Source organism: Syngnathus floridae, chromosome 1, assembly GCF_059516105.1.
Source record: "Syngnathus floridae isolate MCC-2025c chromosome 1, RoL_Sflo_1.0, whole genome shotgun sequence".
Lineage (NCBI taxonomy): Eukaryota > Metazoa > Chordata > Actinopteri > Syngnathiformes > Syngnathidae > Syngnathus > Syngnathus floridae.
The window spans coordinates 4950251-4976864 of NC_142413.1; the positions used below are offsets into that span (position 1 = coordinate 4950251).

General features: G+C 45.0%; 5 protein-coding genes and 2 long non-coding RNA genes across 19 annotated transcripts in view; 4 read left to right on the forward strand and 3 right to left on the reverse strand.

Moving 5' to 3' along the window:
* The first annotated feature begins 649 nt into the window (after nucleotides 1-649).
* On the forward strand, nucleotides 650-3794 carry LOC148403519 (putative acidic leucine-rich nuclear phosphoprotein 32 family member C). Of its 2 annotated transcripts, none has more exons than XM_088388571.1 (7): nucleotides 650-837; nucleotides 1999-2148; nucleotides 2218-2340; nucleotides 2415-2598; nucleotides 2687-2724; nucleotides 2879-2951; nucleotides 3030-3794. In XM_088388571.1, the coding sequence occupies exons 1-7, from the start codon at nucleotides 784-786 to the stop codon at nucleotides 3134-3136; spliced, it is 729 nt and encodes a 242-aa protein (XP_088244697.1). In that variant the 5' UTR covers nucleotides 650-783; the 3' UTR covers nucleotides 3137-3794. The 2 variants fall into 2 exon arrangements, with proteins under 2 accessions (XP_088244697.1, XP_088244611.1); XM_088388485.1 differs by having other exon boundaries at nucleotides 657-837; nucleotides 2651-2724.
* Nucleotides 3764-8532, reverse strand: LOC148403520 (coronin-2A-like). 4 transcript variants are annotated; one of them, XM_088388134.1, is made up of 14 exons: nucleotides 7605-8532; nucleotides 6423-6623; nucleotides 6238-6350; nucleotides 6016-6165; nucleotides 5752-5952; nucleotides 5575-5691; nucleotides 5387-5491; nucleotides 5214-5310; nucleotides 4976-5091; nucleotides 4819-4909; nucleotides 4612-4736; nucleotides 4376-4537; nucleotides 4039-4107; nucleotides 3764-3950 (listed from the first exon to the last, which is right to left on the reverse strand). In XM_088388134.1, the coding sequence occupies exons 1-14, from the start codon at nucleotides 7615-7617 to the stop codon at nucleotides 3897-3899; spliced, it is 1614 nt and encodes a 537-aa protein (XP_088244260.1). In that variant the 5' UTR covers nucleotides 7618-8532; the 3' UTR covers nucleotides 3764-3896. The 4 variants fall into 4 exon arrangements, with proteins under 4 accessions (XP_088244260.1, XP_088244409.1, XP_088244181.1 ...); XM_088388283.1 differs by having other exon boundaries at nucleotides 6238-6354; XM_088388055.1 differs by having other exon boundaries at nucleotides 3764-4107.
* LOC148403521 (uncharacterized) lies at nucleotides 7543-17820 on the forward strand. 6 transcript variants are annotated; one of them, XR_015861191.1, is made up of 6 exons: nucleotides 7543-7887; nucleotides 9981-12695; nucleotides 13438-13590; nucleotides 13709-15302; nucleotides 15362-15826; nucleotides 15909-17820. It is a non-coding gene; the product is annotated as an uncharacterized LOC148403521 (long non-coding RNA). The 6 variants fall into 6 exon arrangements; XR_015861210.1 differs by lacking the exon at nucleotides 9981-12695 and having other exon boundaries at nucleotides 7545-7887; nucleotides 13709-14266; nucleotides 14361-15302; nucleotides 15909-17793; XR_015861204.1 differs by lacking the exon at nucleotides 9981-12695 and having other exon boundaries at nucleotides 7545-7887; nucleotides 13709-14132; nucleotides 14206-15302; nucleotides 15909-17792.
* Nucleotides 8689-10141, reverse strand: LOC148403522 (uncharacterized). The gene is made up of 8 exons (XM_088388696.1): nucleotides 10002-10141; nucleotides 9855-9920; nucleotides 9687-9775; nucleotides 9379-9508; nucleotides 9283-9312; nucleotides 9138-9217; nucleotides 8979-9069; nucleotides 8689-8900 (listed from the first exon to the last, which is right to left on the reverse strand). Exons 1-8 carry the CDS (start codon nucleotides 10030-10032, stop codon nucleotides 8809-8811), a joined length of 609 nt encoding a protein of 202 aa, XP_088244822.1. The 5' UTR covers nucleotides 10033-10141; the 3' UTR covers nucleotides 8689-8808.
* On the reverse strand, nucleotides 10768-17383 carry LOC148403523 (FHF complex subunit HOOK-interacting protein 1A-like). 3 transcript variants are annotated; one of them, XM_088387856.1, is made up of 17 exons: nucleotides 17315-17383; nucleotides 16140-16320; nucleotides 15881-16064; nucleotides 15586-15807; nucleotides 15365-15527; nucleotides 15176-15287; nucleotides 14015-14116; nucleotides 13866-13922; nucleotides 13700-13786; nucleotides 13459-13626; nucleotides 13308-13387; nucleotides 13031-13203; nucleotides 12853-12964; nucleotides 11738-12672; nucleotides 11369-11547; nucleotides 11068-11188; nucleotides 10768-10997 (listed from the first exon to the last, which is right to left on the reverse strand). In XM_088387856.1, the coding sequence occupies exons 2-17, from the start codon at nucleotides 16242-16244 to the stop codon at nucleotides 10768-10770; spliced, it is 3030 nt and encodes a 1009-aa protein (XP_088243982.1). In that variant the 5' UTR covers nucleotides 16245-16320; nucleotides 17315-17383. The 3 variants fall into 3 exon arrangements, with proteins under 3 accessions (XP_088243982.1, XP_088243908.1, XP_088244068.1); XM_088387782.1 differs by having other exon boundaries at nucleotides 16140-16323; XM_088387942.1 differs by lacking the exon at nucleotides 17315-17383 and adding an exon at nucleotides 16718-16922.
* Nucleotides 17821-18087: 267 nt separating the features above from the next.
* On the forward strand, nucleotides 18088-24149 carry LOC148403524 (carboxypeptidase Z-like). Its single transcript, XM_088370262.1, has 11 exons — nucleotides 18088-18400; nucleotides 18896-18925; nucleotides 19303-19677; nucleotides 20447-20674; nucleotides 21134-21375; nucleotides 21911-22075; nucleotides 22159-22317; nucleotides 22486-22621; nucleotides 22718-22857; nucleotides 22928-23027; nucleotides 23179-24149. Exons 1-11 carry the CDS (start codon nucleotides 18313-18315, stop codon nucleotides 23529-23531), a joined length of 2016 nt encoding a protein of 671 aa, XP_088226388.1. The 5' UTR covers nucleotides 18088-18312; the 3' UTR covers nucleotides 23532-24149.
* A 611-nt stretch (nucleotides 24150-24760) lies between these two features.
* Nucleotides 24761-26614, forward strand: part of LOC148403525 (uncharacterized) — a 64946-nt gene continuing 63092 nt past the window's right edge. For both annotated transcript variants that reach the window (XR_015857404.1, XR_015857406.1), the window contains exons 1-2: nucleotides 24761-24951; nucleotides 25793-25857. This is a non-coding gene — a long non-coding RNA (uncharacterized LOC148403525). The remainder of the gene's footprint in view (nucleotides 24952-25792; nucleotides 25858-26614) is intronic.

Here is a 26614-nt window from a genome sequence, read left to right on the forward strand (position 1 = left end):
CAGACAATGTATATAGTCATGTAGGTTGCCAATATGTCCGCCAGGGGCGCTGTAGAAACTTTGTTTCCCTCCTTTCTGCTGACGCATTTACGTGCGTCCGGACATTTATAAGCTTTTATGGGCTACGTAAAGTCGTCGTTTTTAAGGAATGCGCACTTGGGAGAGATTACCCGTGTTAGAACACGTTCAAGAGAAATGTACTTGTACACTGTACTGAAATAGAATTCTGAAAGATTAAGATAACAAAATCAACCTATTTTAAAGTGAATTAACATCTGGGTTCAATGACTTGATAGGTTAGACATCAGATCTATTATTTCTTGGTTACGCAGAGGTATAACGCGGAAATGGGTTCAAATAATTGATTTAACACACGACATTTGGCGCAGTAGACGGCTGACCCACTTTTTTGCACACTGAGCATTGAAGCGAAAGCTAGAAGGGATTAGCTCGATTACACACCGGAAGTACAACATCAGTCATAAATTAAAAGAACATGACCTGAAAGAAAACATACACAAATAACCTGTGATGATTTTCAAAATACGTCTTAAAGCATTTTTTGCACATATAGGAACTGGTTAAGATGAATCATTCTCTAACTTAATTTTTAAATTACACTTCGACCTTGGGTTTCAATTGACTTAGAAAGTCTCCACCGGAAGTAATCCCTTTCTTACGAAAAATACTTCACACTCATTCGGTGTGTTTTGGACCAGGGAAGATCGCGGAGAAACAACTTCGTCGAGCCAAACATCCGAACTGTGGCCAAAACCGGAGGAAATGGACTTAAAGGAAAAGGTTTCGTTGGTGCTGGGCCAACGGTCGCCGAAAGACGTAAGTGTTCGCTTTTACGGTTTAGTTTACGAGAGACGGTGCGGCCATAAACATAAAATAACACGGAGTGAGGCTGACGAGCACATGGCGCACTTCAGTGTTCCGAAACGATCCGAACAGAATATAAACGTGCAAACGATGCGCCAGGCCGAGACAAGCAATCCGTAGCGAATGGGGTATTAATGGCCAAAATTCTCTTACTTTGGAAGCCGACGTCTTTCATCTCCGACCCTGCAGTGCACACGCATGGCGCCATGTGCTTTGTTGTTTTGTGGCGTACGTTTTTGTCACTTTACTCTTGCCCCGAATTGTTTGTGCACCGGCGTGTCATTATGTTCCGTTTTGCATAATACATTTTATCGCATTAATGAAGCCAATCGGTGCATAAGCCTACGTGCTCAAAACACAAATAGCGGCGAAGTTGAATAAATTGTAGTGTGATATTAAACCCAAATTAAAGCAACCCTTGTTTTCTAATTTGAATGTGGCTTATTATTTAGTCATCGTTAAGCGGTTTAATGACTGGTGCGTTGTTGCTAGGAGGGTTATATGAGCCGTACTCCGTGGCGCGTGTCTGGCGCGCAGCTAGCTAGCAGCGTGCTAACGCTAGCTGGTAGCCAGCAGAAAGGTTTTTCGTTAATAACTTGACTTTCTGTCAATGTCTGAGCCAAACGCCAACCTTCCTGTCCCCTCCTTCACGTTAGACGACTGCAGTACCCCTAAACTTTAGCCAGCTCGGTGCTAGGTTAGCTACAAATGTTTAGCGACTCGGCTTGTACCAGTGATTGTCATGGGTTGAATTGGTTACATCCTATCGAAGGAAAATAACACTTTATTGCTTAAAATCAGAATAGAATGTAAAGAGAATCGTTTTCCTTAAAGTGTATTACATAGTACTGTATTTGTGTGTGGCTTTAAGAGGCGTGGCATAGTGACAGGGGTTGATGGACCCATACTTAAAAATAAAAGTTCAAGTTGGGCTCTTCTTCGTGAAACAAAAGTCACACTAATCACCCGTGTGGAAATTTTAACCCCTTAAAAGGAAATTCTGTGCAATCCGAATGAGGAATCAAATTACCCAAAACTGATAGGCTAATCGAAGGTGAGTTTTCAAAGGTGAGAGTTCAGTTTCACCCACCCTGTTGGTTAAATCGCATCCAGGTCCGTGAGCTGGTTCTGGACAACAGTCGTGCCGTTGATGGGAGAATTGAAGGTATCACAGAGGAGTTCTGCAACCTGGAGGCGCTGAGCCTCATCAACGTCCGCCTGACCACTTTAGAAGATATGCCTAAACTGGACAAACTGAAGAAGGTGAGCACATCTGTTTTTATACATGTGTTGTCAGATGCTGCATTGTGAAAAGTGTTTGGTTTCTTGCAGTTGGAGCTCTGTGATAACAGGATATCAGGAGGTCTAGAGGTTCTGGCTGAGCGTCTGAAGAACTTGAAGTATCTTTATCTCAGTGGCAACAAAGTTAAAGACATCAGCACTTTGGAGCCGCTGGTAAGTTTAGCTAGGAAGCTTAATCAAGTGAATGAAGCCCATGACTGAAATTCTACGCACACCCTCCCCGCTAGAAAAATTTGCCTCAGCTAAAGAGTCTGGACCTCTTCAACTGCGAGGTGACCAACCTGACTGACTACAGAGAGTCCATCTTCAAGCTGCTCCCTAACCTCACCTACCTGGACGGCTTCGACATCGACAACTGCGAGGGCTCCGACTCGGACGGCGAGGTGGACGGAGCAGAAGATGATGACAAAGGTGAGCCTTCCGGTCCTCGTCTCCAGCGACTCAACCAACATATCCCACTCAGCTCGTCTCTCTATTTTTGAGGACGTCGAGTATGCAGAGTACGATGACGAAGATGATGACAACAGCGATGATGAGGTGAATGCAACACGACACGCTCATTTCCGACTAGTGTTGCAGAGTGGTGGAAAATTTCTCGTAAATTCCCTCAAAATTAAGATGGTAACATTTTGGGAATAAATACAAAGATACACTTTTTGGGCTCAAAAACTCTGACGTCTTCTGTCTGTAGGATGGACACATAAACAGAGATGACTGCAGTGACGACTGCGTAGACGACGAAGAGGACGATGAGGACGAGGATGGTGCGCACCCCTTAAACACACACGTACTGTTAACAAGCGGACCAAGAAATAGTGACAGCTATTTTGTTGTCCCGGCAGATGATGGCTCATCTCCAGCCAAAGGAGAGAAGAGGAAGTGGGACCCCGAAGATGACGAAGAAGACGACGACAAAGACGACGATAAAGACGGCGACAAAGACGATTAAGTCCCATCTGACCTCTCGCTCATGCCACCTCCCGGGCTGCATTCCATTTCTCCGACTGGCACCCTCCCGTTGACTCCACGTCACTCTTTCGTGTTTGTGTGTTGTTGTTGTTGTTTTATAACTGGCACCGAAAGTTAATTTGATTATAAAAGTTTGACAAGACGTTATTCAGTTTTGCGTCAATGACATCGCTGATTTCATCCCAAACTTTCTCAGGATTTAAAGCCCCTACTCTGCCGGCTTCATCTGAAACGTACGACTAAAACGTCGTTGAGCGTTTGTTTTAAATGCATCTCAAGAAGGTGGAAATGTCTTTGTCAACGATTGTTAGATTTTTTACATTTAGTTAAGGTAAATATGCAATGCCAGAGGAGGTCATTGCATCCAAATGTCCCCCAATGAATCAATTGATGTCATCAACCCCTCCGAGTGCTCAGGGCAAACTGTGGCGTGTCTTTAGTTTTTTTTTTCTTTTTCCATCTTAACTGTTTTTATTCTTCCCCTAAGAAATGTTGATTGTTCACAGAAAAGCATTTTACCCTCCCATCTCTATCCTCTTTGCTTTCACACTTTTTTTTTTACTTTCTGTAAGTTAAAGGAAATACTACAAAAAATACAGAAATGGAGTTTGTAAATAAAATCTTGAAATTTTGCTTTATTCTATTGTATCTGCATTGATTTCCTGGACCTTGTCTGCTCAAGCAATTTAACACAAGAAGTACACAAGCTAGAAGTGGTTTGTGTGTCAGCTGTCACCACGTTACGCTCGGGTGGTTGTGTGTCTGATTTCCTGTTCCAACTCAGTGATCCTCACCTGTCAGTCGGCAACAAAAAGACTCGTGTTAGTTCGGGGGCGGCAAAGCCGTTTCATTGTTACCATGCAGGCAGCCACGGGTTCTGACGTCTTTCTGGTCGAGTATTTCTCGGAGACCTCGGATCTCCTCTTGCTGTTTGTAGAACGCCTCGCGGAGCTAAAAAAAAAAAAAAGTCAATATCATATTTGAAGGGCCGATTGGATTTGAGATAATTTTGACAGAAATCTCTGGAAAGACTAAAAAAAAAAAAAGGTGTCACCCTTTTAGATGTGTTTTGTGAGCAGGTTCCAATTGTTGCAAAAACAGCGCCACTCTGCTGATGTGGCGTAAGTTAGCAATTGCAGTTGAAAATACACAGGTGAGATTTACGGGACTCCTAAAGGTGGCTTTCAAATTTAAGATGCTGAAAAAAAATCTGTTTTACCTCATCCTCAGTGGTGGGCGGGGGCCTCTCGGTGGGCTCACAGCAGTGGGGCGTGACATCGTACATCCACAGCTGCGACTCATCTGGCTGCCACCCTGAAAGTTTGTGTACCTCCCTGTGGTATTTGGCATCCTGGTAGGCCAGCTGCTCCTCCAGAAAGTTCTGGTGCATTAAAAACCACAACAAAATACGTATTCAGTTTTGTTAGATGTTATTCACAACCCTCGAGTGAGTACATTTTCGATGAAGCGGGGAAGCGCTTTTGCGGCCGGGTCTTTGGGGTACCAGTTCTTCTCAGCAAGGCTTTCTGTGTAAGGGTTGACTACTCGAGTGCTAGGATGTAGAGACATCAGAACTGGGCCTGCTGGACCAGAAGGAAGAGTTTTTGCTAAGTCATTGTGGAAAACCATTGTCTGCTGTTCTTGGTAAGATGGTTCACCGACCCCTGTTGATTCCTGCTAGCCACTCTTGAGCCGTCACGGCGGCCCGGTTTCCCGCCGTCATTGGGTAGAGATCCTCGTGAAATGTCGCTGACTGACGGGACGGACAAAGCATTAGACGATTACCACATATTCCAACGAGCTCGCAAATGAGACCAACCTTCTTGCGCGGCACGATCATGGACAACGGTTCCACCAGACCTTTGACGGCGATCAGACGATAGAATCGGAAAATCTCGCAGACGTTGACATCCAGGCCGCGCTTTGGCATCACCGCTACGCTGCCGCAGAGGTCACGTTAGCGTAGCACAAATGAAATCATTCAGCCTTCCCAAAATAAGCATACGCTTGAACTAGGACTCGGACTTAGCCTTGGCTCGTGTTGGTCCGCATCTCACCGAGTCCTTTATGAGGCAGCGGCGATCTGAACTCGGTCAGAAAGCTGACGTAAGGTTTCTCCGAACTCAGCTCGTAGTACCTGATGTTCCCCTCACCCTGCAGCAAACACACTTTAGCTGTCATTGAAATTTTGATGTAAAGCTTTTGTGAGACCCAAAACGGGTGCACGGACCTTCCCGGCGAGGTAAAGCATATCAGTGTCCGGATCAAAGAACGGGAAGAGGACTCCCGCAGAACCATCTAAATCTTCTTCGTACAGCGGCTCCGACAAGTCATCCTGCTCACAATAATAAACAAAGACGAGTTTTGTATGATCATTTTTGCGTAGTTAATTATTGGCTATAGAGGAAATGAATTTACTGGATCCCAGAGGACGAGCTGTCTGTGGTTCCATGGAGAGCAACCGGTGCTCAGCAGCATCTTCAAGCCTCCCATGTACATGACCTTGTTGGCCCTGTGAGACTTGTTGCAGGACACCTGCAGCACCAGCCCACAAGGTCACGTGTTGTCACAAATCCCTCACCCCCCAAAACACACCTGGAGAGTCTTTCCTGTGCGAGGGTCCAGCACTCGAACGCGTCTGTCTTTGGACGCGACTGCCAGGCGGTTTCCTTCCCGGTTGAAGCTGACGGACAGGAGCAACATCTCCGACGGGAAACGGTGGTAGACGGGCGCCATGACGACACGCACCGGACGCCTGAGCACCGCTCCATCCTGAGACACGTCCCAGAGGAGGACCTAGAGCCGAGACCAAAGATTCTTTTTGGATTTATTTCTAAGGCCACTGGTTTGGGATCAAACCTTGTAGTCATAGGCCGAGCTTAGAAGAAGATTCTCGGCAGTCGGATGCCACTCGATAAGCCCGACCCTCCTGGAGTGACCGATCAGAGTCTTCCTGGCCTGGGTGAGATTCCGCTGGATGCCACAGAGCGGAATGTCCCAGATCTTGACCTGTTTGGTAACACGTTCAGCCGTGAGCGCCAATGGAGCAAGAGCAGACGACAGAAATCGATTAGCGATCACCGTGCAGTCCTCCGAACACGAGGCGATGCAACAGTCATCAAACGGGTTCCACTTGACGTCAACAACCTGAGCCCTGTGACCGCACACCCTCGGGTGCTGAGGGTCCACTCGGCCTGTCTGAAAGGGGAAAAGTCAGACAATTCTTCCTTTGGGTAGAAGACCGACAATGATCATGGGGTTCCTACGTGATGGATGGGCAGCACCAAGAAGGACCCGCCCCCGCCGCACTCGGTCACCGTGGCAATGAAGCACGGATTGACGCAGCAGTAGTGGTTGTCGTGGACACCACGTGTGATGGGAATGCCATCGTAGCTGCGCCACCTGCTGGACGCTTTCCCAAAGACGTGGCGGAACTTTGAGCAGTGGAAGGATGAGCGCCTTGACATCTGCAGGAGACCAACGTGTGTGTCAAAACTGTTTGAGCCATCTCAACGGCCTCTTGTGGCCTCCTGATCATTTGGCTGCACTGTGTGTGTGTGCGTGCGTGTGTGTGCGTGTGCTGAGGTCAATGTGCTGCATGATCAGGTCACATCAATAATGCAAATGTCATTATTGGGTTTAATATTCTCATTAATAATAAATCAATACACATGCACACAAAGTGACAAATTGGTCATCTGTAACAGATCACCTCTCTCGTTAAATATACATGAGTGACATTTAAATTTCCTGTTTAGTAGGTGGGGGAGGAAAGCAGCTGAGAACATCTGTGAAGGACATCCGGAGGATCAAAACTCATTTTTTTTGGGTACCTCTCGGGGTACCAGAACACATTGCACATCGTGTACTTTATTTCTCAAGTCATTGTGGGAAGTCCACAAGGACGCGCAAATTCCCCACACGAACACTAATGACATGACAATGATTTCATCCAACAATGTGTGAGCTGCACACAATCCACATCCAAAAACTACTTCTGACTTGCACCGTGGTGATCATGTGACAAAAGCAACAACTTAGCCCAGGGGTGTCAAACATTTTTTTTTTTCACAGACCGCATTGTAGTCATAGTTTCTTTCGGGGGCCATTATGACTGTCAACCCAAATAAATGTATGAGCACCTCATATTATATACAGTATAAGCTACAAAACAAACTGACAAATAACTCGTTTTCAAATCACTCTAGTCAAAACTGGTCAAATATTTTAAAAATATATATTTTTAAAAGTGAAGACAATTTACAATTCTAGTAATGACACACGAATTTGATGCACAATTTGTCAAGGCAGGCCACGTAAAATGATGTGGCGGGCCGTATCTGGCCCCCGGGCCTTGACTTTGACACCTGTGACTTAGCTTAAAGCGCGAAGACCGGAAACGGAAGGAACAACACGTCCCTAAATCAGTTGTTCAGACTCAATCTTACCTCTCACAGTCATTTAGAGATGCCACCTGGCAAAGTGTGGGACAGCTGGAACAACACCTGGATGAAAGCTCAAGTAGAAGCGCTGGTGTTCCGCTGACATGTGGCAGCCCACCACAGCTCACTCTCCTGATCTCTGATGTTCTGCCTCCCTCGGGCACATGAGCTCTCGGAGGTTTACGCACGGCTGCTCGCGCACAAATGCGCCTCAACATGTGACACCGTCGCCAGACACGCTGAGGTGTACCTGCCGAATGACTGCTCCGTTGCTACAAAATGACGATAGGTGGGTTTTGTACACCTGTCCGTCCTCTAGTAACAAACAGCCTTTTACTGTCGTAAAAAAAAAAAAAAAAATAGCCGTGTTTCTCGACTTTTATTGACCTAATTATCGTGGCACAACACCAAACAAAAAAATCATTACAAAAAAGTAAACACTTTGTAAAGATTGTCAATTTACTCGTGATTTAATTATGGTATGAAATTTGGGCCTGCTTCCTTCAACGCAAAGTTATTGTTTTGTTATATGTAAAGGCAACTAGGCAAGTTAATTGTACATTCTGCCACCTAGTGGAAAAACATTTATTCTGCCTGTCACAATACAGTGATCCCTCGCTACTTCGCGTTTCGTTTATGGCGGCTTCACTACATCGCGGATTTTTTTTCTGAATTAAAAAAACATTTAAAAGTCAAAATAAAACTTCTAAATTGAGGAAACGTGTCTAACCATTAGGACAATGTAGTATTGCTCCAAATGTTCGTTTACATTCCTTTAGAAGTCCGTTTTCGCGTGTTAGCACGATCACGAATTAGCATCTTTCCGCTAACTCGTTAGCCTGCCCAGTACTTCTTGTTGGTGACCATACTTCGCAGATTTCACTTATCGCGGGTGGTTTTTGGAACCAATTATCCGCACTAAACGAGGGATTACTGTACAGTGCTTTGCTGATAAAGATGAATGAAAAGCCTCTTTCGATCTCATCAGTCCAAATAATAAGCGGAGGATGAGGAAGCGATGAGCCGGTTGAACTGTGATAGCTCATTTGGGTCGTTTTTAGCTAACCACTGGAAACAGCTAAACAGAGCATAAGATAGAGCCACAAAATTTTATTTCCACACAAATCACAAACTTGTGTTGTCCCATGTGGGATGATGTGGTCTAAGTCAGACTCCTCGTCAGCAGTGGCCCTGGATTGCCAGGTTGGAGTCAGAAGTCTAAGTGGTTTATGTGCGTCTCTTTTTGTGGCACTGTAAAAACTGTATCGTGCTCCTCTGATTGTGGCGCTTTGTTGTTGGCCACTGCAGACATGGAACGGTCGCAGAATTTGTTAGCATTTGTTCGCGCCATTTTTAGCTAGCAGTAACTCAGCTGGTTACCTTGGTCATCCATGTTGAGGGCCTCAAAGTTGCCCGCAGGATCCCCTGTATGGTTTCCAGGAGCCGTCCTCTGTAAGTCAAAGGAGTACATCTACGAGGAACATGAGAAGATCACTGAACCATCCTCAAAGGTGAAGTTTGCTGATGTGCCGGTCTTACTCGGGATGACCTCCTCAGCAGTAAGAGGATGATGAGAAGCATGATGATCATCAGTAACAGAAGCACCAGGAGGATGGAACCTAAAGAGCGAGGGCGGCATCTCGTCAAGGGTCCCAACTGAACATGTTTGACATCAAAATCTTACCCCAGAAAGAAAGGGATCCCACGGGGGACGCTGAAAAAAACAATTGTCGGTAAAGCCATCTGTATTTAGTCCTGCTGAATGTCATTTTGACTTTACCCGCCTCTGTTGAGACATTTAGCGCTATCATGGAAACCACGATGGTGTCATACGCTGGTGTGGTCAGCTTCTTGTCGGGATCATGGACTTTATTGATCCGTGTCTTGGGTTGTGTCCCAGGTGTTTGTCCCTATTTAATGAGCGTTAATGATTTTTCAATGACAACAAGCAAGAAGTTGAAAGTGTCTCCTCAAATAAAATCTTGAAATTGTACATATCCTTATTGAATGTCATTATTTTTTAAGGAGTAGTAAAAAGTTAAAGAATGATTGTCTTAGGATAAGAATGAAGGTGGAGATCAGCGGCACCGTTGATGTTGACAGCTCATCAGGTTGATCGGTCCAAGTTCGATTCTGATGGGTCGGCATTGGTCTTGATGCGTCCGTGGTGGGGGCCGCTAACGTTTGAGCATCAGGAGCAAACATGGACAATACATGAGATGTGGACCGGCAGGAAGAACTCCATTTTGACTGTACCTGAGGTGCGGTCTCTTGACGTCGCTGTTTGGTTTAGTCCTTGGCAAACAGTTGCTGCTGTGAAAACTGTAAAGACCGCACATGTTAAACTATATCGAGATATTTCATTTGAGTTTCCATTTAAAGGATCCACATTGCTGCACCCACCTAGCAAGAAGAGTCGACGGCTCATCTTCATTGCGGGCGAACAAAGATGTCGACGCAACTTCGGATGGCAAGCCCGCCGAAGAAACTCAGCAGCCCGTGTATTTTTACCACAGCGCTACGCGGGCGCAGTTTCAGGAAGTGAGATATCGACCACATGGTGAGAGAAGGCCACAAAGACACAGGATGTCATCTCGCTCTCGCTTCACTCATCACACAAACACGACATTGTCTCCTTTAGTCTAGATTGAGATCTTGAAATCAAGTCAGTTTTATTTATACAGCATTGACTGAGCTGCTGTCATAAGATCACAAAAGCCAGCGACGAAAATAATTGTCTTGATAGAAGCTCAGAATGGAGATGCTAATTCGCAGTGAGAGGAAACAGATGAAGTGGCTCAGGCATCTGTTTAAGTCAGGTGTTCTGGATATGTCATCCTGCGAGGAGGTCCAGAGGACCACCCAGAAGACACTGAATAAAAGTTTCCTGGTGGGCCTCGGAATGCTCCCCTGATGAAGCGGCTGGGGAAAGCGATGTCTCGACTTTCCTGCCTAAAGTGCTTAAACCAGCAAGAGGATGGAATGCTACGTTGCATGAGAAGGTCGAGGGAAGCAATGTTCTGGTTTTTTATAACATTTAATCGGCAGAGATCAAATGAGACGAAGGGTCATCACTTGTGTTCAACACAAAAATTCAAGGGCTTCCAGGACTTATAAATATATAAATAAAATGACTGAAAGTGTCATTTTCAGGTGAGGCTTATCTCTTCTACTCCTCTGTGGTCCAGTCTGGAGTGATGCTATGCTCCAAAGCGATGGCGGCCAGCTCCTTCAGGAATTCTGCGAATAGGACGATGGCGAACACTCGGCTCTTATCTTGTGGTGGGATGGTTGGACACGGAGGCAGGAGACTTAAGTGGGGGACTGTTAGAGAGTTCCTCACAGAACCATTGGGAAGAAGGCGGTCCGGATGTTCAACGCTCTGAGAGTGGAGGTTCTCTGGAACACATTCAGATGTTCAATATTGACTTTTTGAGTGGTGGCCACTGGAGGAATAACGCTGACTAACCTCGGATCTTGCTGTCATGGTCTTTAGCCAACAAGAACCTCCATGCCTGTCTTACCAGGGCGGGGTACTCTGGTCTGGTTTGGATGTAGCGCTCGATTTGATTGTGAAGTGACACCAGCACCTAACCACACACAGTATTCGGAGAGATTTTGAATATCTTGAGATACGAGTTCAATTTGTTCCGTGACTTGCATATCTCAAATCATCTTTCCCCATTGAAATGAAAGGAAATGCCATTAATCCATTCCAGTCGCCCCAAAAATAAGCCAACGATAATCAGGAAAGTATATTTGCATGTTACCTGGTATAGCGTAGACACACCAGCCTGCTGGTGTGTTTGTGTGCCCAACAGGAACGTTCTCAGCAAAGGTTGCGGGTACGACGCCAGCTGAGCCAGGATGCCCGTCACCAGCAGGTTGACGGCAATAGAGTTCTCCAGTAGGTTCTCCAGCCGGGACAGAAGGACACTGATAAAAGGCCCTGTGTGGGAGAGTGGGGAGATTTATTGAAGAAATTTACGAAAATAATCCAAAAATTAGTCAGCTGTGAGGATTTGAGTTGATAGAAGCTCCGGGGTAAGATGGTGAACTATTATACAACTAAATGGTTGTTTGGAGAAAGTTTAATCATTTTCCCATCTGGAAGTTTGTGTCATGATGTGTGAACCCACCTGTAAATGGAACCTCGTGCCTCACCCCATCTTCGTCTTCGTCCTCCTCTATCATCTCCTCATCCCTTTCCTCTCCATCTTCCCAATCCTCCTCTACCAGTTTTTGTTTGAGGTTTTGAATCCGCTTCGTGAAGGTGGAGATGTCATCTGTGATGTTGTCGCACTCGGGCTCTGCTCCTAAAGAGCGCATTAGCTCATGGTACTTGGAGAGGAAGTTGTCGTTGTCGCCCGGGACTTTGTTGCTGGGCAGATTTGGCGGCTGACATGTGGAGTCTGTTGGATGGCGGTTGAGTGACGAGTGATTTTGCGCATTTGCGGCGCTGTCTATATTATAAACGTCAATGCGATCATTGATGTCCTCGTTTCTTCTCCTTCCAAGATCCTCACTCTGTCTTTCCTCCGTTCCCCCTTCCTCACTCACCCTCCGTGATGACATGATGCAGTTGACAGTGTCATGGATTGTCCTTCCTGAAACGCTGCCTCCACGTACTCGTCGATTGGCAGCCATCATTCTTTCCAATATAGCAGCCTTGGCGTCTTTTTGGGCGACGAGGTCATAGACCAGAACATCCTCCTCAAATTCATTCTCCTCCACATAGGCGCCTTGTACGAGCTTGATGGCGCTGCGTTGCATCTCTTGAATGTGACGAGGAGGTAAGGGTGGTAGAGAAGGGAAAGAGATGCCAATTGAAGACGACGGATCCTCAAAGGCAAAAAGGTCATCCCACTCAAGCTCCAGAGCAATGTTTGCTCTTCCTGGCTGGTTACTCTTGGAGATGCCATCTATGGAGCAAGAGGTCGGGGAGGCAGCAGCCGAGTCGCTCTTTAGTTGCCGTTCCATGTCGTCCTCATTTGTTTCGTCCACTGTGCCGGATCTGTTTTGGAAAGGTGGTGGATTGTGACCGTCGTAAGGTGCCGACCAGCGCCGACATGCCCTGAGGGACGCCACAATTAATAAGTAAGGTGAAATTCGATCACTAGCATAGCACCGTTATGGCACAACACTGTTTTTCTTAAAGACCTAAGTCAAGCTCTCAACATAGTTTCTTATCATCAGGCTGCCACCAGATGGCGCCAAAGCAATTTTTCTAATCTTATCTGGTGGGATCACTAACCTGTTTGAGGTGGCGATGGCTTGTCGGGCGTCTGAGAGGTAATGCAGGTAGTTAACGTCCATCAGGAAGTCAGAGCTTCGCCAGTAACCAACGCTATCAGCCACCGACACATCTGACCATCACAGAGCACAAGTTCGAACGTCTCACTTATGTCACACCATCGCCAAATAATCATCACCTGCTCCTTTGGGCCAGTGGATGTGCTCTGAGGCTAAGTTTGTGTTTGGAAGGCGGACGGGGCACCAGGAGGGCAGGAGGAGTAGAAAAGAGGCGGCACTTGTGGAGTACCAGGTCTTGTGCTTTAAGGAGGACCTCTGCTTCCTGCTCAGGTGGCTGCAAGCAATCAAGAACCTGAACACACACAATAGCGAGTCAGCTGAACAAGTGATGTTTATTGTTCGCCCATAAAGCAGGCATTTCTTGAAATTTGGCTTCCAAATTTTTCTCGAGCTGACCTGAAAACGAGCTGCAGCATGACGTCCTCACAAAAGAGACCGATGAGCGTCCTGAACAGGGACAGCGACACCGTGCCGAGCTGAGGAGCACCAAGACCAGGTCATCACTTTGTTTTGGATCTGCTTTCAGCGGTATGTCCGGGGACGTTACCTGGAAAGGTGTGTTGACTCTGCTGACCAGCGTGTCAAGGATGTGTACGTTATCGTGGGCATGCAGCAGGATGAAGGACAGGAAGGTCTGCAGGAGCGCAGGCTCAGAAATGGAGCGCAGGAACAGGTCCAGGTAGGCCGTGGTGGTCATGACCTCCTCCACAGTCAGCTTTACGCGGACGCACAGATACATTTTCAAAACTCGTGCAATCATGTTGAAAACTTCAAATGTTTTTGTGTACCTTATGCAGGGCAGGAGCCAGCACCGGCACCAGGAACCCATTGTGGATGTAACTCAGCAGCTGGGAACGGATGGAAGGATGCGTCACCTAGGAGAAGGTCAGGATCAAGAACAATTTTGTTGTCTTTTCAAGACAAATAGATTTTGTGTCAGGCTCGGTGCATTACGCTGGTAACGGCGCTGCAGAAACCCAGCGAGTGCAGGAAGTGGACAAGAGCCGGAACCTGTTGACAAGCCAGAAGACTGGTATCATTTGCTCGTATGCAAGAATGCACCGGAAGGTTTAGCGTTCTATGTGTGCAGTTGTCATGGTTACCTGTTGCCAGTCGGGCTGGTCTAGGCAGTGCCAGTCTTCACTGTAAACCTGCAACCTGGCCGGCAGAGAGGAGTAGAGGCCAGAAAGACCTGTGGCCAGAACCTGCACCCAGAACTTGGTATTTAGTACTGCCACTGCTAAATTACTGGCAATATTACTCAAAATGAAGACAATCTGTATTTTGATTTCAGTTTAAGTCCGTTTAAGTGGTGGGCTAGATCGCTACCTGGAGTTTGACACCTGCGCCTAGAGGTGAATACGGATCACAACACAAAACCGAACACTTGGATAAAAATTCCAGAGAGGATTATGTGGGAAAGATTTTTTTTTTTTTTTTATTCCTTAGCCTGTGTACAGGGGAGGAGCCACAGATTCAACCGCAAATCAAAACAAGAACAGTAGCTCCTGCCTGCCATTCATATGCATCACATTTGCTAATCCCGCTCTGGAGTGCCGGCCAATCTCGTGCTGATTTACTAATCTTCTCTCTACAAGAAGATTGAGGTCAGAGTGGTCACATGGCCTTAAATCTGAATGTGACATGTAACGTTGGTTGCCACGCATACTAGTACTCCTCAATCACTATGTAGGTTTTTTTAAATATTTTTTTGATAGTTATAGTGGACTTTATAGTTCACAAAATCCACTCAAAATCCAATATTACTGATCAGGGAGTGTCAAAAAATAAATGATTTGGAGTGGAGTGACTGAATGAGGAAAGTGTAGAAACGAATAATTTAAAAAAAGAAATAAACACATGAAATAAGTGAGTGATTCGTTACTGGTATGTTTGCATTATTGATAAATGTTTTATATAATATTTTCAGTCTGCCGTAAACAATAGCTGATCATGGTTTCTCACCGGAGTGGCTGTTGGTGGAAAATGCACAGCGCCCTCGGGTGGCGTGGAGTACTCACAGCACTTCCTAAAATTTGACCTGGAGTAACTTTACTCAAACCAAACGCCTTGAGCTTGTTAGATTGTTCCATAACGTACGGCAGTGAGATCACAATGAACGCTGCCACCTCACTCAACACCAGCAACATTTTCTTTGAATCATGAAAAACGTTCACCAACTAACTTAAGGTCTTTTGTAGATGTGGTGGTGTTGTCCACTCATGGAGAATCCTATGTTGTATGTGTGGGGGTGGGGGACTTACTGGGCAGAAGTACGTGTTCTGGGCAATGTGCTGGGCCACACGAGGCTCGGAGGCCGAAAGCGACATGATGAGCAGAAGAGCTTCTCTGGCCTGCTGACCTACCGGACCTTGTCTGAGGGAGATGAAGGTGCCTTTCAGAGTGTGCTGATTGAAATTATTTTCATTCAATGTGTGCATGTGTTCAAGAACCTGTGAGTGTACGGGATAAGGAGGGAGAAGAGCAGGAAGTTGGCAGCACCCTGGTCCTCGCTCGTGTGGAAGAACAGTTCCAGCACTGAGGGGTCCTTCACCAGAGCCACGCAGAGCTGGTACAACAGGAGGACAAGCTCTGCCTCGACACGGCCACCCGTGTCTGAAAAATTAAAGATGGTCAACCAAGGAGTAGATTCTACCAAGATGGTGTCGCGTACCTGCGCCTGCGCCACCACAGGAGGCCAATAACGTCATGAGCGGCCGCAGCAGTGGCTTGTGGTGCAGTAGCGGCTGGTGGGCCTGGGTTAGGAGCATCTGGTACATCCTGAGCTGCTCCAGTTTCATGTCTTCGGTGAATTGTCGCCTTAAACTCCACAGGAACAGGCGCTCCATCACACCCTCTAGAACCACAAACTCCAAAATGGGACCCATCGCTCCTCCTGAGGATTGGGAACACCAGTAGGTTTGTTTATGTTTATTACTTCATGAAAGAGTGATCCTTTGAGCTCTCACCTTGACCCGCCTCCTCCTCCATGAGCAGGAACAACATGTGTTCCACGTAGTTCTGAACAGCACTGGCCTCATCGGCCGGGATGGACCCGAGGCGGGCACCGCCGCTGCCGGTGTTACCTGAGAGGAAACTCATCGCGCTGGTGCTGCCGCGACTCGGCTCGTGTTTCTCCAGGATCTTCACCACCTGGAGGCCAAGGACACTCGGTGAACTGGAGAAGCCATCATATGACGCTGAAGCTATTTGGCATCACATGCTCACCTGCGCCCAGTGATTCTTAAACACGATCATGCAAGTCTCCGGGTCCACTCCTTGCAGAGTCAGCGACTTCCTGCGGTCGCCGCCGGCCACGGCCAAAGTCATCATCCTGACTTGCGGCTGGACAGTTACGGCATGTTGAGGGAGTGGGACGTGAATCCGGCCGTTGCTCTCAGCCCAGGAACTGCTGAATAATGGGAATGTGTGTGATTGTGCACGAATGTGTGACTGTCTACATGTGCTGCTTCATCATTTGTGTTCAAATATCCGACGTTTAAAATGTTAATGCAGCCTTGTAGATGCTATTTATTAGCCTGTCTATGGCGTCCTTGTATATGCTAACAATAAAATAGCAGACTGAAAGGAAAAATTAAATACACAGCTCTTTGTTTGAAATTTAGTTAACAAAAGAAAACAAAACAAAACAGAAGGATGACAATTATATTGAAAAGCTTGTAAATCAGGTCACTTGTATCTCAAGGCAACAGTACCTCACGCCACCTTTCTCCTAAATTGTCCTAAACAGCAACAAGAGATTGCCAGCGACCAAACGTAAACAGGAAAATGGGAACGAGACCCACCCAGAGTGTTCTGGGACATTCCGTAAATTCCCCACTCTAAGAAATCCTCATAAGCACATCCAGCACCACTATAGTCGCTGAAAGAAACACCATCAAGTATTTACAAATGGTCACTTCCAAAACATTCCAAGGAAATCACAATGTCCCCTCACTGCTCAGCTATTTCGCCGACAGGCTACTCATGATGCCCTCACAACAACAGACGCCCAAATGTGTTTGTGGGGGAAGGAGATTAATCTCGAATGAGACGTGATGTTTAATCCCAAATGGCCCCTATGTGCATGTGTGTGTGTGTGTACGTGTTGTCCCCATTAAACTCAGACTGTCGCATGCCAACACACAACCAGAGATTAAATGCACAAACACAAAATTTTGTATGTTTTAGAGCTAGGTCTGAGAAACATTTCTACACAGTGTATGTAAAAGATGAAAACAACAATGCATATTTTATCAATTACATTTTCAACAATTTATTCATTTGGAATATTAACAATAACAATTATAAACGTTGATTGTGTTAATTGCCTGTGTCCAGAATTTAGGGACCCCCTGAATATAATATTTCAAGTCAAATGGAATTCAATTGTTTTTATTTACCTTGGCAGTTGTGATTTAGGGGGCTGGCAGTACTCCTGAGGGACGTCCCAAGTACTTTGTGAGCGCAGCTCAGCTCCTAGGGCTTTAAGCAATCCAGCTGTCAATCAATGCTGGGTCATTCTTGACCACGCCCACTGGCTCTAGCAGGCCACACCCTCGGAGAAACCGAAACACTCGTTGCTTTTATTTTCATTTGTTTGTCTTCGGACTCAGTTTTTTTTAACTGCATTATTCAAATTCATATGAGATATATTCATATAATTATTTTGTTATTTTATAATGTTATTTTTTAAATAATTTTTTGGATTTGAAATTTGTTATCACTAATATTCATAACAGTTTGCGTTCAAGGCAACAGTACTTTGTTGAAAATGATGACAAAACTTTACCTTAAACACCACTAGCTTGATGCTAATATAGAATGGGGTGTGCCACAGAGAGGCTAACGAATAGCATCAGTGTCAGTGTTTGTGTTTGTGCAACATATATTTGAATACAAACAGTTGTAGACTGACATAACAATCCTCACGCATATATTTTTTATCCTCTGCAACAAATAATTTTTACTGCATTGTTGATTATTTTGTGTTTTTCTGGGGGGGTCAGCAAAAAAGTATATGTACTCTCAATTCAGAGAATCTCCATTGAGGCGTAGAAGTATTTGTGAAGTACATCTACGACAAAATAAAACAACACCTAATTACGCCTCCTATTGGCTTACGTGAAGTCACGTGACCAAACCCCAACCTTTACGACAGCTGTTTTTGACTTTACAACGCGTCACCTGTCAACCAGCCAATAACGGAGCTCGTAGTTACCAACTGAGTTAGTTCTTAGTGGGGTTTAACTTGTCCTCAAAACATTCTTTGGCGCGATTGTAACTTGATATCAAGGCTGTGGAGGTTGGAATAAAGTCGTTGTGAGGAGGGGGATTTTTTTTTTTTTTTTTTTTAGGGGGCGGGGGGGTTGCCACATCGCTGGAACACAAAGTGTGGAAAATGCGCATCATGCTCCTCGTTGCGCTGCAAGTTCTCAGCGCCGTGCTGGTGACGGCTTTGCCTCCGCGATGTGACACTGAAATTCGAGGTAATGTCTGCTTTGCTTTATAGTTCTTGTTTTGTTTTTGTTTGCCAATTTGAACCGTATTCCTCTAATTCCATGACGCGTGCAAGCTGCGTCAAAACGCACCGTCGTTGCGTTTCCTGCCTTCCTCCTCGAACCTTCCAGTCGACTATTACAACTTTTTCATAATCAAAACTTTACCCCCGGTCCAATAATAAGTTGATATTGGACCGAGGCTCCATATTTCCTTATCAGGACTGTCTGTCATATTCGGGATTATCCATTTTGTTGACATTTTCTTTATTCCAGGTCCACAGTCCCGATAAAAAAAAAGTCGAAATATAACATGGAGTTTAAATTCAATGATAACAGAAACAAAAAAAACACCAACAATGCGATTTTTTGCAAAGGCAAACCTTTTCAAGGATTTTTTTTATAATTAACATAGAAGCACAACTTCATGCTAAAACAATTGCCAAGATGTTGATTTGACAAGAAAACTGTCTGCATGTCTTCCAGGTCACTGCAAGCCAATCCTGGAAGAAAAACGTGAGTGTTAAACTCTTTCAAGGAAGAGCTCTCAAGACTTATAGCATTTCCCAACAATAAGTCACAATGTAGGAATGTGAGCCTGTGTCGCATGTGTCACATTTTTAGATGATCCACAGCTGCATGGAATGTTCACAGTCTCATTTTTTAGCTCGCTTATCAAAACACTCCATTGAAAAAATATTTGTCTGTTTAGTAATGCAGTTGGAATATCTAATTAGCATGACCGACCAGCTTTTTTAGCTAATCTTTGATTTCAAATTGAAAGCGATGCAAGTCGCCACCTACAGGGATCTGTTAGTCATTACAGTGCTTTAAAACGCTGACGTTCTGTTCGCTTGTGGTCATGTTCCAGTCCATTTGATTTTGCATTTCAGCAAAATGCGAGGACATGCAGCTGTCGTATTGCGACAACATGGCGTACACGCAAACGCTCTTCCCCAATACGCTGGGCCACAGCAACCGGCAGGAGGCGGAGAGCGGCGTGGAGTATCTCCTCATGAGCGTGCTGGAAACGCTGCTGGGCAATGAGTGCCACCAGGAGGCACGCATGCTGGGTTGCTCCGTTCTGGCGCCACGCTGCGAGGGCGACAAGGTGCTCAAGCCCTGCCGGTGGGTCTGCGAGGCAACGCGCAAACGCTGCGTCCACGCCTTTGAGGCCATCGAGATGGCCTGGCCGTACTTTCTGGACTGCGATCGCTTTTTTGTGGCTGACGAAGAAGGATGCTACGACCCGCTCCACGAACTCAAAAGTGAGCGCTGTCCACACTGCATAGCTAATCTTTATTTTTTTATTTTTTTTAAATTGCATGCACTCACTTACAGGAACGTAGCGGCATGCCGGCAGGCGATAGATGTCACACCCAAAAACCTGTCTGTCTGTCTGTCTGTCTAATTTATTTATGGAACATCTACTGTTCCATCACCGCTCTGTATTGAATTTGAAATACGAAATGACATCATTGTCGTCATCCTCCTTGTCTTGCTTGCCAATACTTTACTGTTATGTAGTTAATCAATTGGCAAAGAAATGCAAATACCAAAAAAAGTCTTCCTTGACGTCTTGTTTTTGGAAAAGTTTCCTTGGCATGTCTGAGTTCCTGTTTCGCATTCAAATGCGACTCAACTGATTGGAAACCATTCGAGTAAGAAAAAACGTCTGCTAAGCTCAGGGAAAGTTCATTTCTTTGCTGTTACGGAATGCTCCCATCTGGCATGCACACGCACTCGCCTGGCTCCAAGAAAGTCTGAACCGAAGGCCAGATTTCCCCAGCCTCCTTTTCTTGTCCTCCATCTGTTTTCATTGGACGCTTGTTTACATTTCATTCCTTCTTTTGCTGTCACGTGACACGAGCTCAGCGCCAAGAAATAATCTTTTTTTAACTATTTATTTATCATTCCTCTTTCAATCTGTGTTTGAAATTGGTGTAGCAATATCAGAAAAAAAGTTGGAATATTCAAGAGAAAATAGATTTTGGTTGCTGGATGCTAGTTGTTTAACTCATTCCTTTTTTCTGGCAGCGCAATCTGACATCGATGACGACTACATGTTCCTGGACGTACCCCCGGTGGATCCGGCTCTGAAAATCAAATTTGCGTATCACTCCAACTCCCAGCTCAACAGCATTTTGAAAAGAACGGAGCAGGAATGTTCCGACATCGCCAGAACTTACAGTATCGGTCGCAGCAACGAGGGCAAGGAGCTACTGGTCATCGAGTTCTCCGACAGCCCCGGACAACACGAGTTGCGTAAGTGCAAAGCGTCCAATCAGAATCCATTTGTGGTGTCTGGAAATGTGAAGATATTACACACGTACTTATTTTTTATTTGACTATCTTTCCTCTTACTAAATTCAAAGTTTTTGCTGATCTTGGTAAGCATTCTTTAAATAACTTGTGCCAGACAGTTCGGCACCAGGATTGTTTAAGTTCTAGCACGTAAAAGTCACACAGTTGTAAACATTTGTCAATTATAGGCAGGAGTGCACATACTAGCGATTTTGAAATGAGCACCAGAGATTGTTGTTTGGTGCTCACAACTTTGCAAAATTTCTACAAGTAGACACTTTTGTTTATTCGTTAAAGAATAGCTGGCAGAAAATGTTGGGCCGGCCCGCCATTTTGGATTTCTCTCACACAATCTTGTTAGCAAAAATAAAACCTCAAAGAAATTCACTTGTCATATGAGCAAATATTTTTTTTGCGCAGTGGAGCCGGAAATGAAGTTTGTTGCCAACATGCACGGAGACGAAGTGGTGGGTCGCCAGTTGCTGGTGTACCTGGCGCAGTACCTGTGCTCCGAGTATCGTCTGGGCAACGAGCGTGTGCGCACGCTGGTCAACACCACACGTATCCACATCTTGCCTTCCATGAATCCCGACGGTTTCGAGATGGCGTTTTCCGGCCACCAGGACAGGAGCAGCGGCACCGATGACGACGACGATGGAATGGTCAGTACTGTAGTGCGAGCACTGGCGGAGCTAGGATTTTTTTCCTTAGGAGGGATGTAGGGCGGGCCAAAGGATTTCTCAGGGGGTCCACAAAAAAAATTACAAATCCCAAAGAATTCTCGGGCGGATGGGTGAAAATGTGGGAAATGATTTGGAAAATACCCAAAAGTCAATTACGTTATTATCCGGCCTGGCACCTTGGTGGAGTTGGGTCCAAGCATATATCAGGGGGGTCAGTGCCCCTGTGGCCCCCCCTTCTAGCTCAGCCAGGGGTTGTAACTTCCATTGCATTTATTCTGAAAGAACTATTTGTTTTTAAGCACTTATTTCAGTACAAATTATTTTGTGTACAATAGATTTTAATGAAATCGTTATCTAAATACATTTTTTTATTTTCCAAAATGAATAATACGTTTTACTCTTTTTTTCGATTAACACCTGGGCACAACTGTATTTTAATGTTGCTCATTTTGGTAGCCTGTCAAAGGTTTGCAAACCACAACGCTGTAGTTTGTATTTTGTGTGCATCTTCCAGGGTCGCGCCTATAGTCCATCCAACGTGGGCCGGAACAATGCCCAGAACATCGACCTGAACAAAAACTTCCCCGATTTGACCTCCATCGTTTACAGCCACCGCCGCCACCAAAGAGGCTACCGCACGGACCACGTCCCAATCCCTGACCATTACTGGTTTGGCAAGGTACGGCGTGACCTTTGATCCATGCGGCACGTGTACCTGACTCACATGGACTCAACCGGTTCCCTTTCTTGCTCGGGATCAAGGTGGCGCCAGAGACGTACGCTGTGATGAAATGGATCCGCTCCATCCCGTTTGTCCTCTCGGCTAACTTCCATGGCGGCGACTTGGTGGTGTCCTACCCGTATGATCGCTCTAAGCATCCACTGGATCTTAATCTGTTTTCCCCCACGCCGGATGACAAGGTCAATTTTTTCTTTCTGCATTGGTCTGGTATTTTATCATCCCCATTTCTAAATATTTTGCAAGTATTTACATTTTTTAATTGTGATTCTAAGAAATCACAATTGTAGGATCATAGAAGTTTGTATTCCTTTTTGCTTTGGGCATAAGGCAAATGAATATTTTTTCAGGTATTTAAGTTTCTGTCCAGAAGCTACGCCAGCACGCATGAAAGCATGTACACCGGGAACACTCGATGTGGCTCGGCTTACTCCCACAGTCACAGAGGAACGGTGAACGGAGCGCAGTGGGACAGCAACGCAGGAGGTGATGCAGTGCTGGGGGTCGCCACTAGAGAGAGCCAAATGACCAAAGTTGCCCCACCTAGTCTCTGGTTAACAATGCAGTGGTTTTTATTGCCAGGCATGCAAGACTTCAACTACCTCCACACCAACTGCTTCGAGGTGACCGTCGAGTTGGGCTGCGAGAAGTTCCCGCCCGAGGAGGATTTGTTTATCAGCTGGCATGAAAACCAAGAGGCGTTTTTGTCGTTTATAGAAGCAGTAAGCAAACTTGGCCTTTCTGCTTTTCTTTTTTGGTTGCCTTTAAAAAACAAAATACAATCCTCCTTAGGTCCATCGTGGTATTAAAGGCATCGTAAAAGACGTGGAAGGAAACGGAATCAAAGATGCGAGGGTGTCTGTGCGAGGAATACGCCATGACATCCTCACAGGTAATTTGAGTTCACCTGCTTGTGTTTTTAGCATCATTGTATGCAACGATCGAAAAGTTAGAGAGTTAGGTCATGGTTAGTCAACTTTTTGTTGATTGATTTTCTCAAGAAGTCTAAAAAAAATCCACATCTCCTTTTCTTCCTCAAATAGCTGAAAACGGAGAATACTGGCGCCTCTTGACTCCGGGTATTCACATCGTGTCGGCGTCCGCGCCCGGTTACGCTCGAGCGGCCAAGAAAATTCACCTTCCTCCCATGATGCACTCTGCCGGACGGGTGGACTTCATCCTGGAGAAGGCGGATCTGGATCCCACCAAGCTGGAAGAGGAGGCGGCGGCGGTCGCCGCCTACCAACGCTTCGACCCCAACAACCAGTACGAACGCTACACCCAGATGGCGGAAGTGAGCCAAGCACGCACCGAGAGAGTGGTGAAGCCCTGGTGGTGGAACTACTTTGTCCTGCCGGGGTCGCCCTCTCCCACCTGGCTGCTCTTGAGCCACTAGCTCACGTTTTCATGCTCAATGCTTTGTTCTTCTGTATTGCCTGATTACATTTGTGCACCTTATTTCGCCATTAATCTACTTGTACAGTCAACTCAACCTCCATTTATTGCATTTCCTTGTGATCAGTGTTGTAGTTTAACCCGACCCACATGCTTTAAATGCATGAAACCCTTTTAAAACTCAGCTAAACTTATTAAAACACAGTTTTTTAAAAGTATCCCCAGGGCCTCGCTCTCTCACTGTCAAGAAAATTGAGTATAGCATTGTGAGTCTAGCATTATTAGAAGAAAAATGAAAATAATGACTCTAGCTCACACAGTTCTTTAAAATAATATTCAAAAAATGCATGCTTCAAGCTGTGTATTAGTCACATAAAAAAAGAGAACTAAACATTATTTTGTTCAACCAAACCATATTTCATCGAATGAAAGTCTGTCTTGATGCCAATGTATAAAATGAAATGCCGCCGAAGGGAAATAAGCATCAATTATGGGTGTCAAACTCGTTTTTTTTTTTTTTTGAGTGGGGCGTTTTGGCCTCAAAATGTTCCTGCATCTGATTAAATAAAGGAATAAAAAGAAAACAAATCATGAACCGCAATACAGTGGTTAAAGTGTACCAATTTTGCTGTTCATTTTGTAAAAAAAAAAAAAAAAAAAAATCGTGGCTCAAGTCCACAATTGTGCGTTTGATTTGATAATATAAAAAATTAATTTCTATTTCATGATTTCCAAGGAGGATTCGTTAACTGCAACATAATGACATCACTTCTGTCAGTGTTGACTCACGGCAACACTGTTGTTTTCCATCCAGGACCACAACATGATTTATGGCTTGTGGTCACACTGTCCTGTCAATTACATGTCATGACTAACACATAAAAGGTAGCCAAATTCAGAAACCAACGTAAATAATGCTGATAAACGACGAGCTTTGAAGCCTTCACATTTTTAACAGAGTATTGTTTCCGACAACAACGTGCAAAAGCGGCCTAAATCACAGTGCTAAGTTTCAAATTGTTCTGGCCTTCGCTCTTAATGCTTTTTTTCGCCATTTTTTTAGGGCAAAGAGATCTTGGTAATAATACAAGGTTAAATAAAGGTTATTGTACGTCATTACAAAGTGTAGTAGTCAATTACGATTGGGTCATACCAAAAGAATTGAGGGGACGGGGCGGAAGAGAATCGTCAGGTAATTCCCATCGTTTAGTTTTTTTTTTTTTTTTTTTTCAAAAAGGTGTGCGTGTGTGTGTTGGGGGGCTTTCACGCATCATTTTATAAAGTCTCTTAATCAACGTAACGTTATTGTTTGTAGTTATTAATTAATATATGTGATGCGTTATCGAAGCCATTTAGCTATCGCACCACCCCTTTACAGCCGTCGTAATAGTTCATGCTAGTGTCTTGAGGCGGCAAATTTGGTGAGTAGCACGTAGTTTGTAATTCAGAGTGTTTAATGTCTATAAAACAAAACTTCGATATCCTTTCGTGAGTTACGTTCTCTAAAACCCAACAAGACAATATGCCAGATAAGTATGAATTATATGAGGCTAGTTTTAGTTAGTTTTAGTGAACATATTAACCATGTTAGCTTGTGCTACCGAGTTCCATTGCAATGAGCGAGGCCTTCGTCTTTTCGTGCCCCTCGTGACGTGCCTAAGCAATTAATTCAAGTTAATTTAAAAGTTATTTTGTCGTGACCCGGAATTCGCCAGCGTTATTCTGCTGTGAATCTTGTGAAAACTCGCCACCTACCGTTAAATTGTCGTGAATTGGGATCGAACTTTCGAGAATCAACGCCTTATTTGCCATATTTGAATGTAATGTCATGTTAGGATCAGATTTCTTCAAGTCATGTTTTCTCACTTTTTCTTGGTTTATGTTTGAGGTGTCTGAAAAAGGTCAAATAAAGAGCACCTGTTGTGTGTTCTCACTTGTGTAAATGTCAAAACTTTTGGAATGGAAACTGAAATGATTTCACCGTGTTTGTTATTGATTGAAGACCAAAATGAAGACAGTTGGAAGAAAGCACAAGAGCGCTCGGATATCCGACATTCAGGCGTTTAGTCGAGGCTAACATGAAAGTGGAAGAGACACAACATGTGACCCCAGCCTGATTTGTGAATAACACCCGCAGCCACCGGGAGCCTTGTCTGTGGCCATCTCATCCAGAGGCCAACCACACTGAAAGCGACACCGCAAACAGGCCGGAAAGGTCGCGCACTTCCTTCCCCCACTTATATTTCTTTTGTGTTTTTCCAGACACGAGCGACAATGAATGGCGTCACACAACTGCTGTCTTCGGAGCAGAAGCGAAGACGTTGAAGGTAAATGTCAACATTCCAGTCAGTGAGGTCTTCTTTTAGTTAGCCTCACATTTTGCAGGTGATATTGTATGTTGTATGGAATTTACACTTCTATTAGGTCATTATGAAAAAATACTGTAGCAGGAAAAAATACTTGGTCGTATAAAAGAACATGGCAGTTCGCCGCTTGGAGCGACTGTGAGTCGGCAGCAGCTGGCCGAAATGTGGCAGCGAGTGTCGGACCGAATCAGCGCACGCTTCTCAGGGTTCCTTCGGCCGAGACCCGCGGCCTCTTGTTTTTCCTGCCCCCTTTTCTCAAAAGCAGCTGCACTTATGGGGGTGACAACCTTGAGCACCAGCTAATCACCTCGGGGAAAAAAGGAACAACTAAACACCCAACATAGTGTAGCCTGGAGAAAAAAGTTTGCGCTGTAATGATATAATAGCTATAATCATATACACCCAAACAGTCACACCAGTATTGTTATTCTTTGCTCATTTTATGCTGTAAATTTTAGCATTTGTGTTGTATTCAGCTGATCATTTTGGTATGTCGTCTTTCCAATTTTACTATGGAAATTAGACAAAAGGGATTCCACTGCAGTTGAGTATATTCAGCATGCGTAAGAAAAACTCAAATGAGGCAAAACGAATTTAAAGTAATTTACAAATTCAAAGAATAACATGTTTTTTAAATCCAATTAATCCATAATTATAAGATTAATCAATTAAAATAATAGTTTTAGCAAGTCAATACATCCGAGTGCATCGTAGCTGG

Excerpts from the sequence above, each read along its gene's own strand:
- LOC148403519 (XM_088388485.1), top strand. The coding sequence starts at position 784 with ATGGACTTAAAGGAAAAGGTTTCGTTGGTGCTGGGCCAACGGTCGCCG. Across the intron at positions 2,149-2,217 it reads AACTGGACAAACTGAAGAAG|TTGGAGCTCTGTGATAACAG; the intron begins GTGAGCACATCT and ends GGTTTCTTGCAG. Across the intron at positions 2,725-2,878 it reads ATGACAACAGCGATGATGAG|GATGGACACATAAACAGAGA; the intron begins GTGAATGCAACA and ends TTCTGTCTGTAG.
- LOC148403520 (XM_088388055.1), bottom strand. Across the intron at positions 5,092-5,213 it reads GCTGCCTCATAAAGGACTCG|CGGTGATGCCAAAGCGCGGC; the intron begins GTGAGATGCGGA and ends GCGGCAGCGTAG. Across the intron at positions 4,108-4,375 it reads CGCCCACCACTGAGGATGAG|CTCCGCGAGGCGTTCTACAA; the intron begins GTAAAACAGATT and ends TTTTTTTTTTAG.
- LOC148403522 (XM_088388696.1), bottom strand. The coding sequence starts at position 10,032 with ATGAAGATGAGCCGTCGACTCTTCTTGCTAG. Across the intron at positions 9,313-9,378 it reads AAATGTCTCAACAGAGGCGG|CGTCCCCCGTGGGATCCCTT; the intron begins GTAAAGTCAAAA and ends TGTTTTTTTCAG. Across the intron at positions 9,218-9,282 it reads GGGATCCCTTTCTTTCTGGG|GTTCCATCCTCCTGGTGCTT; the intron begins GTAAGATTTTGA and ends CTCGCTCTTTAG.
- LOC148403523 (XM_088387856.1), bottom strand. The coding sequence starts at position 16,244 with ATGATGACTTTGGCCGTGGCCGGCGGCGACCGCAGGAAGTCGCTGACT. Across the intron at positions 15,528-15,585 it reads CTGTGGTGGCGCAGGCGCAG|ACACGGGTGGCCGTGTCGAG; the intron begins GTACGCGACACC and ends TTAATTTTTCAG. Across the intron at positions 10,998-11,067 it reads CCATGACAGCAAGATCCGAG|AGAACCTCCACTCTCAGAGC; the intron begins GTTAGTCAGCGT and ends AATGTGTTCCAG.
- LOC148403524 (XM_088370262.1), top strand. The coding sequence starts at position 18,313 with ATGCGCATCATGCTCCTCGTTGCGCTGCAAGTTCTCAGCGCCGTGCTG. Across the intron at positions 18,926-19,302 it reads GCCAATCCTGGAAGAAAAAC|CAAAATGCGAGGACATGCAG; the intron begins GTGAGTGTTAAA and ends TTTGCATTTCAG. Across the intron at positions 22,622-22,717 it reads GTGGGACAGCAACGCAGGAG|GCATGCAAGACTTCAACTAC; the intron begins GTGATGCAGTGC and ends TTTTATTGCCAG.